This window comes from Triticum aestivum, chromosome 3D (genome assembly GCF_018294505.1).
Source record: "Triticum aestivum cultivar Chinese Spring chromosome 3D, IWGSC CS RefSeq v2.1, whole genome shotgun sequence".
NCBI lineage: Eukaryota > Viridiplantae > Streptophyta > Magnoliopsida > Poales > Poaceae > Triticum > Triticum aestivum.
The window spans coordinates 568,448,318-568,459,799 of record NC_057802.1 but is presented as its reverse complement, the minus strand read 5'-3'; the positions used below and the strand labels follow the sequence as shown (position 1 = coordinate 568,459,799).

At 43.5% G+C, this 11,482-nt stretch overlaps 1 protein-coding gene across 1 annotated transcript; it reads right to left on the bottom strand.

Moving 5' to 3' along the window:
- Nucleotides 1–7,106: 7,106 nt before the first annotated feature.
- On the bottom strand, nt 7,107–8,062 carry LOC123080551 (uncharacterized). Its single transcript, XM_044503485.1, has 2 exons — nt 7,836–8,062; nt 7,107–7,558 (listed from the first exon to the last, which is right to left on the bottom strand). Exons 1-2 carry the CDS (start codon nt 8,008–8,010, stop codon nt 7,329–7,331), a joined length of 405 nt encoding a protein of 134 aa, XP_044359420.1. The 5' UTR covers nt 8,011–8,062; the 3' UTR covers nt 7,107–7,328.
- Between the last annotated feature and the right edge of the window lie 3,420 nt (nt 8,063–11,482).

Here is an 11,482-nt window from a genome sequence, read left to right as displayed (position 1 = left end):
TGCACTCGGACAGGTATGTCGAAGCACCACGCCGCTGTCTCCGGGCACCCGATGTACCTCGGCGGCTTGTTGTTACCCAACGAAAAGACATAGCAGCCAATTTGGCCTTCAGACAACTTCATATCGATCATCCGTACGTTGCACTAGCAGCCGGTACTCGCCGGTGGGTCGGTGGGCATACATCCCAACGATGTGGAAGTCCCACGATGGACACCGGAGGGAGGCATGCTCACGCGTGGCAGGGTTGCAGACAAACAAGGTGCGAGAGGGAGCTTCGGCATGGACGTCGAACTTGGAGAGGATGAGGAGGCCGTCACAGGAGGCCTCCAGGTCGAAGGGGTTGTCAATCCGGGCCACGGTGTGGATGTCGTCTGCCCGGTGGTCGAATACGCAGATCTGGTCGCTGACGAGGAAGACGGGGAGGGCGGGCATCTCCTCCGGGAGGCCGCGGCGGCTGCGGCGGCGGAGAGGTGTCGCCCCTGCTGCCTTTGCGGCCTTCCCCATGGTCGCCTCCGATCTGGAGAGGAATGTGGTGATATTTCGTGAAACTTGGGCTGGGTTTAATAGAATGGCTTGGCGGTCGTTAGATCTGGCGCCATCCTCATCTTTGCAACAAAGATAGTGTTGCAGAAACCTTTGCAATGGAGCTTGTGTTGCGGAAACATTTACAACAAAGATTAAGTTACGGATTTTTTTCCATGGTCTCATGTACTTCTGCAACATAGGTCATATTTCAGAAACATCCCGCCACAGCGGTTACCTTGTCTTGCACCTTCGCCGTTCTTGTTGAAGCACGAGGGATGTTTTTGAAGCAGCTATGTTTTTGCAACACTGACTATGTGTCCGCAACACCGGTTATGTTGCAATAATCATAGTGAACAGCTCGCGTAATGTATATGAGGATTTACCGATGAAGCACGCGGGCCATGGAGGTGACACACATGGCACTTGCCCCGTCCCCAACGCCTCCATCGCAACAACATGGGGCGTCCCCTGAAGCATCTAGGTGCCCCTCATATCCCCTTCAGCAGCGCCAATCGAGGTACGCCATGAGTGGCAGCGAAGAGGTTGGCAATTGGGGGAAGATGTAGGTGAAGGAGAAAGGTAGGAGATAGAATGGAGAGATAGAGTTGGAGGCGAGCGGCTCTCAGGCGGTGCGTGGTCCACAACAAGACGCATGGCACCCGACTGAGGCGGCGGATTTCTTTCGAGAAATCAGCCGGCTGAAGCCAAGCATTTTCCAAAAAATAATGCCAGATTATCATTCCAAAACAATAATACGGATATTGACAAAGAAATCATGCTACCACTACCAAAGCCATGAATGTAATCTGTGATGCTTTTTGACAGGTCCATGGCGATTGCAGACGTGCTTGTGTGATGGCTATTTTTCTTTTAAATTTGTTTTGCTTTACTAGAAACAAGACACAATACATGTTTCTTCGCTTTCGCATTTCTTCTTGATGAAAAGACAATGTTTCTGCTGAGTTCTCCAAAGAAAGGGGGGAAACCTTTTTGTATGACTAAATCGATGAGAGGGGCCCCATATGAGCGATAAAAAATATATGTGTGTGCATCTTTTATTTGCACAATAAACAGAACGTCACCCACCACATCTGCTAAGCTAAACTGTTTCTTCGACGAAAAAAAGGAGTTTTTGTAACAACAAAATCAATTGGCTTTGTGAGAGAAGAATGGGTGACGAGAACTATAATAATTATTATTTTGACAATCAGGAGAGTTATAATGTTTCAACAATATGACGGCATTGTTTTGTGATAAAGGCTTCATCCCAAAACCTAACCCGGAGAGAAGAATGGTGAGAAGAGCTATGCGTGTTTCAACAATATGGCAGTGTTTTTGCACGACGATGACATTTTGTTGCAATTCATGAGGGCATGGTGCATGGTGTGTGATATCTTTCCTTGGGAAATATCATACTCCCTAAAGTTATACTAAGGCAGCGTCAATTAATATGGATCGGAGGGATAAAAGGTTTAATTTCATCTGAAATTCATGTTAAAAATGTTCCAGATAGGAAAAAAATTATGGGAATAGGGTTGGATGGCCGGATGTCAGCGGACTTGTCCGAACATTTCTGCGAACTTCGGGGGCGGCCTTTGAGGATGTTCAGAACCCTGGCTGGTATCAGTTTGTAAATATTGCCTACTAGTACGAGGTTGCAGTTTAGTTTCACATGCTGGCCCGTAAAATGCATCAACAAAGTATAATGTAAAGAGAGCCCTTTTCTTTCTTTTTGGAGATCATAGAGAGAGCTAGCCCTGTTGTTTCTAGCATGAAACTGTTGCTGGACTGAGAAACAATGAACCTAAGCCTTGAAGTACTTCAGTTTTAGTAGAACTTATGAGCTGCTGTTTCTAGTTCTTCGCATAAGTGGTATTTCCCTTTTCCTTTTCTTTTTTCTGAATTACCGAAAACAAGTTACACATGAACATGTTTCTTTGTATAAAATGCATCAGTACGGTATGAAAATAGAGGGAGCCTTATAATTGCGTTGAGTCACTGAAATGACACTGGTACCACACTACTTAAGACCATGGTTTTCACTAGTGTTTACACACTATAGCATGGTCTTGAGTATGGTATAGAAACATGTTAGCATCTGACTCTACTAAACAGGTCTAGAAACGGCATAAGACGAATTGTGTCCAGAACTTCTATATATATGCACAACACAGTCGAATTTATTAACAGCAATTGTGCTGCAACATCCGCATGAAGCATTTATCCAAAAAGGTCAACATCTGAACTGAAACAATGAGAGATAATAACTGCAAAGCATGCAACATAGAAATGCCATAACATATTCCTAGATTTCCAGCTTGCATTACAAATACCAGTCTTTTTTTTCTAGAAGAAATACTACTACATCCATGTCCAATTAGTAGTGAGCTTAGTTTCCATCAGATCTACCTAACCATCTCCATTGTTATCTGAAGATTTGGAACCATCATCTTAGAGTAAAGCACCAAATTCTGCAACAAATAAAACTTTTCGAATCTATCCAATCGTTTGACCATCAGCACCCACAAATGCACGTTGCTACAACCAGCAACCAATACAGAATCCTAAATAGGACGAGTTTGATTTAAAGAGAGAAGCACATCATCTACGCTCATAACCTTGTTACAACCAGCAACACAGGAAATAAATGTTCACGGTGGTAGATGCAATACATAGATGCATGAAGAGAATTGAATTATAACAGAATACTTCGTTCAGATGTTGACTGATGCAACATTCAAGCATTTAATTTGATCAGTAGTGCTCCAAGCTATTCTAGAAATTGCAAGTCAGTAAACATGAAAATCTGTCACTTCTCTTTGTCAGCTACAACAAAGGGTACGAACAGAACACACTAAAAGTTGACTAGTAAGAAGATCACTGATATGAGGCATAAAGGTTGCTAAATATCAAGTACTGAGAAGACCAGTACATAATAAATCGAATAAAGCAGAGAACATGAGGTGGATCAGCTGGCAAACATTTCAAAAGTAAAGCAAAACGGCCTGGTAATTTTAGCATCAACACAAGCGGTAGTCACTTCAGCCGGAAAAGGGTATCAAAACAAGCATTGCTTTCATGCAACCACATAACAAGTCACTTCTGATCAACACAAAAATAAGAAATCAGCAGGCTCATCTTGATCCAATCCATGGACATTGCAGCTCATGAGGATACAAAGACTAGGCTGCTAAGAAGCACCACCTCACTCAACAGCGTCAGATGAACGGTGAAGCGTCCATAGCACAACCTTCTGGTGCCGTGAAGAAATCATGTGGAACAAGAGTTTGTTGGAGCCGATGTGTACAGGCATTCAAGTCACTGAAGCTAGCAACCAATACCCCATCAGTGTCAACATAAAATAGCCAATGACCAAAACTCACCAACAAGAGCACGTCACCATCGCCACAAGTAACGGTCGCATACCAATAGCCATCGCCATTAAGGCCTTCAAGCTTCCCCATGATTTCTGCGACCGGCAATTCAACCCGGTACTTTAAGTCCCAAACCTCACTTTCATAGTTGTGCAGCACCCATATATCAACAATTTCCATGGCCTTGTTATAGCTATAGATGCCAAGCATGTCATCCATCTCAAAGATACTTGACATGGTGGGAACAAGTGGAGCATGAATTTGCCGAAATGACTCAGCCATGGTGTCGAATATTACCAGTTCACTTTCTGCCTCATACTGAACTGGGCCACTTCCAGCCTCGTAGTACGGAGGGTTGCTTTTACGAGGATAATACACTGGGTACCAATGCAGGCTATCGCGCAGCTGAGCAGGTACATTGAAGAGCCCTGATGCTATTCTAGTCTCGGAGCACCCGATGTACCTCGGTGGCTGGTCGGAGCCCAAGGCAAAGACATAGCAGCCAATTTGGTATTTAGACGAGCGAACGCAGCTCCTCCGTTGCAGTAACAACCAGTACTCGCCGGTAGGATGGTGCGGATACATCCCCAATAAAGTGAAGCCCCGGAGTTGCCGGAGGGGAGCATGCTGACGCGTGGCCGGGTTACAGACGGAGATGAAGGCGCCAGTGATGTCACTCGTGGAGAGGATGAGGAGGCCATCGCAGGAGGCCTCCAGGTAGAAGATCCTGTCAAGCCGGGCGACGGTTTGGAGCTGGGCGTCAGGGGGCACGGCCCGGTGGTCGAAGACGACGATATTTTTGCAGATTTCTTCGCCGTTTCTTTGGCTGGAGACGACGGGGAGGTTGGGCTGGTGGCCGTGGTGGGACAGGAGGAATTCACGGGTGGTGGTGAGGCGGCGCCACGCGCGGCAGACGGCGCGGCAGCGGAGGAGGGATGTTGGGGGGAGGCGGACGAGAATCTCCCATATCACGATCTCATCTGGGAGAGGCGCCGCTCCTGCCCTCGCGGCTTTCGCCATGGTCGCCGGCAGCGATTGGAGACGGGTTTGTGGACTCGTGGTGATCTCTAGGGAAGGAAACAAACATGAATTGACTTGTGATGGGCTCAGCCCAGGTCCATTTTGCAAGTCGGGAAAAACATAGTAGTACTACCAAAAAAACATCTGCTAGGTCTCGGTTTTTTTCTTGAGCAATCAGCCATACTTTATTGATCAGTTCTTTTTTTTTTTGAGGTTATAACCAGTGGTATACAATGTACATCTACGGTTGCTCCATCCAGATATGACGGCCCTGATCTAGAGCTAATCTTGGGCTTCTTCATTCAAAGCGCGACACCACCGTCAACATAATTTTTGCATGACCACCTGGAGGTTTCTTCGATGACATTTGTGGAGGTCAGAGCTGATCAAAGGTAGCACCCCCTCAAGCCACTCCCTGAATGGGGTTGGCCCAGCGTGGAAGGAGCACTCGCTCATGTCTTGTTCTGCATTTTTTTAGATTTCTTAAATGAAAAATATTTAACTTAATTATGAGAAAAAACTTTATCGAGAAAATGTCAGCAGTGCAAAAAAATATTTTCGCACACCTCTAAAAAATTATTCGTATAATTAAAAAATGTTCATGATATTTAACAAATGTTCACATGTAAAATTTTGTTCATGCCGTTTTTTTAAAATATTCTAGAAAATTTAAAAAATCACATAGCTTGTAAAAAATGTTCATACAAATCAAAAAATATGACATTTAAAAATATGTTTCATGACAATTTTTAAAAAAGTTCAAGAAAATGTAAATGTTGTTCACACAATTTTTAAAAAGTGTTCAGTGTGTATTTTAAAATGTTCGTTGTGTATTTAAAGGTTAAAGTTTTCGCCTGGAGAACACTTCATGGGGGCTTACCATCTCGAGCTGATCTTGCTGATAGGCACATGAAAGTGCATCCTATCTGTCCATGCTGTGAACAAGGAGTGGAAATGGTGAAACACTTGTTGTTCTTAAACAAAGAATTTTTGAACCGGCCTAGGGTTGGAGCCTTGGAGGTTAATTATCATTCAGCAAGCATGTGATATGTACCTAGCTGGAGAACCAATGCTAGAATTTCTGCTACACCAATCAGATCGACACACACCAGTCCTAGGCTTGGCAAGGCTTGATCTAACCATTGCTGCTTGTACCTGGTATTTATGGTGGGAGAGGAGAAAGCTGATGCATGCATGAGGAACATACACAGGATCTGCGCAAGTGGCAATGTCGGTGCAAGCTTTAGGGCGTGTTTGAATCACGCCGATGGGTGCCGTGCCACCTGTGAGGCATGCCAAACAAACTGATGACACCGTTTGGTTGCTGCCCCCACCCTATGACGCCAAACCCAAAAGAACTGATGAGCCACACTTTTTTATGTCCAAGTTGTGGCGTGCCGCATATTAGCGTGGCATGGTGAAGGTTCGATCCAATGACTCCAAACACGCCCACAGTTTTAAAGTATATGAGAGCATATGGGAGCGGCGTTTTGGCTCCCGGGGTGAACAGTAGCCCGAAAAAAATAGTAAATGTTTTTAAAAAATTCTGAATTTTTTTTGTAGATGGCTGTGTTGGTGTTGTAAGCTTGCTTGACAATTTTCATGTGGAAGGGAGCAGCGGTCTTTCGTCGGTAAAGAAACAAATTTGGGGTGACATTTTGTCTGCGGTTTTTTTTTGCAGGCCAAAATGGTTAACCTTTTTATCTCAAAATTTACAGGTAGCATTTGTATGTGACAAAGATTACAAAAATATTGTCTCATTTTTTTTGACATTTGAAAAAAAATTGGGCCCGGGAGCACCAAATTGAATTTCCAAGGGCATACTCTCCAAATTATGTGGTGAGATGTGGTGGCTGGACGCTACCACAACGGGGATATGTCAAACTTAATGTGGACATAGTGCTTTACAAAAATATACTGCTTTACATGTTTCTTCGAGTTGGCATTTCTTCTTAACGAAAAGGCCAAATACTCCCGCCAGGGTCCCACATGTACATGTTTCTTTCACCACTAGTAGAAAAAGGGCCTTTAGTCCCGGTTCTGGAACCGGGACTAAAGGGTCGTTACTAAAGCCTCCCCCTTTAGTCCCGATTCTTACACAATTTTTTTTTTATTTTCAAATTTCTGAATTATTTTAACATCTAATCTCTAATCACCCCTCATCACTGCTCAATTTAACCTCTAATCTCTAATCACCCCTCATCACTGCTCAATTTAACCTCTAATCTCTAATCACCCCTCATCACTGCTCAATTTAACCTCTAATCTCTAATCACCCCTCATCACTGCTCAATTTAACCTCTAATCTCTAATCACCCCTCATCACTGCTCAATTTAACCTCTAATCTCTAATCACCCCTCATCACTGCTCAATTTAACCTCTAATCTCTAATCAATTGATCCTGATTTTCAATAGTGTTTACATAGTAACAAGGGAAACTCCCATGGGTTCTTCAGCGAATACTTGGCCCAGGGATTCCTGACCCAGCACATTGTTTTTCGCGGTGGATATGGTCGACTGCTCGCCAAGCTATAAGAAAGGGGGTGGCAGGCTGCCTGTGCCCGGATGTCCAAGGAGAGGGCCATAGCAATCTTAGAGCAGGCAGCAGCAGCAGCAGCAGCAGCAGAGGAGATAGTAGCTGCAGAAGAAACACTTGTTCAGACTTGCAGATGTGTTCAACTAACTCAATAGCGTTTCAGAGGTACAAAACTTAACGGCTAGTATATGCGTCCTCGCTTTGAATTGAACCTTGAGTTAGAGCTGGAAACTTTACACTTAGCCTTGCACACCACTAATCGTCTACCAAGTGATGATAGACTGGTTAGACTGGTTTTTGGAGAAAGAAAAATAATTGGTATGCTAACTGAATGGCGTAAACTTTAAGTTTCCACCGGCTAGCTGAGGATTCAACTTACCAGGATCTGAAGAAGCCACCAAACACAGGGCCCCAAGAACCAGGGCCACGAAACCCAGGCCCGCTGGGTGGAACCAGACCCCACCCTCCATGGCCCCATCCTGCAGGGTCTCTCCAACCCGGTCCTCCAGGGCCCCAAGCTGCAGGGTCTGCCCAACCCGGTGCTCCAGGCCCATGTGGCTCCATCCACCCAAACTAAACTGTTGCTGCAATAAATAAAAAACGGCTAAGCTGTCGCCACAACTCAATGCGGCAGTTCGAGTTGAAGAAGAATTTATAGAGGTAGGATGAGCGCAAGTAATTGTGCATGTACCTGATGTTCAAAGCTCACCCGCTGGTCTATGTTACTTCCAACTACTCTTCTCTGCATGCTTACTGTTGCAGCATCACAAGGACACTTTGAGCTCTCGAGATTTCAAAGCCACTTTTGTTTCATAGTATGATCAAATCAACGCATACTCATACACTCTGAACGGGGTATATGTAGTAACTGTGAAGTACAACACCTGCCCAGTTAAAAATATGTAAACATCTGAATCTACCAAACCCATCAAGAAAGAACAAATTAAAAACAAATTGTGTCTGGAACTTCTATATGCAAAAAGCATAACTTAAGTTCTTAACAGCAGCTGTGCTATAAACTGTGTTTCTCCAATAACACCCGAAAATCCAAGAAGAAACAAATTACAGAAGAAGAATTACACTGGATGAAGCATAGATGTTCGGGAGCGTTCCAGAAATAGATGAAGCATGTACCTAAAGAAATAGATGAAACATTACATTTGTACCTTCTTCTAGGCCTAGCTGCAGCATAAATCAGTGCCACGGATCACCAGTAAGCAAAAACTAAAACCTGTTTCTTGCTTAGAACAAGACATTGCAAAATTAAAAAGGCCACGGGGAATAACAGGCACAGTTTATGTTCAAAGATTCACAGAATTCAGAAAGGGATCAAAATGAGCCAACAATGTCTAGTCAAAATTTAAGCACCAGATTGAATTGCTAAGTAGTAGAGGAGAAGAACAAGTGGACACACAGACAGAAAATATGAAGCAATACAATGAATGGAACATTAGGTTAATAACTTGTCCTAATTAAAAAAGCAAACAGCAGTACCACGCCCACCACAGGTGGTCTAACCTAGAGTCAACCTATTTCTTGCTTGCTCAGAACAAGTTAACGCATAGCCAAAATAACAAATCGATGTCTTATAACATTTGTTGCAAGGCTAGTTGAGAATCCAGGACATTGATCGTGAAGCTGGATGATCAGCAACAAGGACAAACTGCTTGCCCGGCTTCACGAAATCGATGTTTCTGGAGATCATCTCTAGTTTCTCGTCCTTGAGGTTGTACTTGCAGATGCGAGCGGAGAAACCCCAGTGTTCGGTGCAGTCTCAGGCTTTTCTAGATGAATGCTACCACAACACTTCCCTAAGCAAAATCCTAAGAAAATACTACTACAACTCCTGGACGGAAATAATATAACCATGCCCAATTCTCCCTTAAGTGGTGAGCTTAGTCTCCACAAGACCTACCTAGTACCTAACCAGATGAAATAGATCCATGAAGAAAACTGAATTTCAACAGAACACTTCAATGAGGAGTTCACTATGATGCAACATGCATGCCTTTAATATAATTACCAGCAGTGCTCCAAGGTCGAGCCATTAAAGAGGAAAAGTAGTCTCTTTTCAATGTCAAAGAGTAGAAACAGGAAGCACGCAGAAAATTGACTATTTAGGACACTAGATAAGTGGCAAAATCAATTCTTGAGTTCAAGAAATAAGGATAAGAGGCATATATAGCTTGCAGAAAATTGAGTACTGAGAAGACCACCAGATAAATAGAATAAAGCAAGTCCTCTGCCCAAGAATATAGAAACACGAGGCGGTTCAGTTGGAAAATACTTCAAAAGCAGAGCAAAAAGGCTTGGTTATTTTAGCATCAACATAAGCAGTAGTCATTTCATCTGAAAGGGTATTGAACATAACGGTCACCTCCGATCATAACTTTTTATATGTCAACACAAAAAGAAGAAATCATCATCCTCATGCTTGATCTAACTCAGACATTGCAGCTCAAAAGGATATGGAAACTGGGCCACAAAAATAGTACAAAATCCATTCTGAGTTTCAGATGTACCCCGTCTAAAAAACGAAGAGAGTTTCAGAGGTACAACTAGTATATGCTGGGCTGCTTCATCTCTTTAGATTGAACTTGAGTTACCGATTAATATTTTACACCTCACCCCTGAACCACTAGTCATCTACCAAGCGAATGACTGATCTTTTAGAAAGAAAAACAAAAATATGCTATCTGAGGATTGAACTTACCGGGATCCAAAGAAACCACCAAACACAGGTCCCCAAGGACCAGGGCCAGGGCCGCCAGGTGGAACCAGACCCCACCCTCCAGTGCCCCATCCTGCAGGGTTTCCCCAACCTGGTCCTCTAAGCACATGCCGATCCATCTCACCATGCTAAACTGGTGCAATAATAAGAAAAGAAGAAGCTAAACTACTGCTAGAAGGTAAACTACAGCTTTACAACTCAATACAGCGATAAGGTGAGAGCTAGTAGTTGTGCATATCATAGATTTAAATCGCGGGCAAACGGAAATCATGGAAGGAAAATCTGCCGTGATAGTTAATGAAGAAACAGCGCGATCTCCGGCGATCCTGGGAAGGAAACAAATCGCGGGGCAGATTTCGTGTGGCGATAGCGGTCTTTTCGCCCGCGATTTTAAACTATGGTGCATATACCTACTGATTAATAGCTCACACACTGGTCGTCTATGTTACTTTCAACGACTGTTCTCTGCATGATTACTGCTGCAGCTTCACACGCACATCTTGAGCTCCGGAGATGGAGTTCAGTTCTAAACCACTTTGTCTCATAGTGTGTGTGATCCAATCCATGCATATGTATACTCTAAACAGAATATAAATAGTAACCGTAAAGTACAACACCTGCCCGGCAGAAATTTGTTAATATCGGAATGTACCAAACACGTCTAGAAACAACAAAAAGCAAATTTTGTCCGGAACTTTTACATGCTCATCACAGCTGAAGTATTAACAGCAATTATGCCACAAACTGTGTTTCTACGGTACCAGGAAGTAAGAATTACATGGACTGAAGAATAGACACCCGGGAGAGCATTATTTTACAAAAATAGATGCAACATTACACTCATATCATGCTCTAAGAACGTATACAGCATACACCAGTTCCATGGATCACCAGTAAGCAAATCCAAAACCCATTTCTCGCCTAGAACAAGACATTGCAAAATGAACAAAGCCAAATAGGGAACGAGGCACAGTGTATGTTCAAAGATTCAATTGCAGAAGCATAATTCAGGAAGGAAAAAACGTGATCCAACAGCAGCAGAGTGGATTGCTAAGAAGTAGGTAATTCAAGGAAAATCAACAAAACGAAATACCAGATTGAAAACAGGAACAGTTTTACTTATCAAAAGCTCATTACCCCCAAAGTGGAAACATGATTTGTCGGTGCCTTTATAACATTTGTTGCAAGGTCAGTTGAGAATCTGGGACATTGTGGTGTAGCTGTAGAGAAGCTGGATGATTGTGAAAGGACGGTCGGCGACAAGGAAAACTGCTGTCCTGCTTCACGAAATCAAA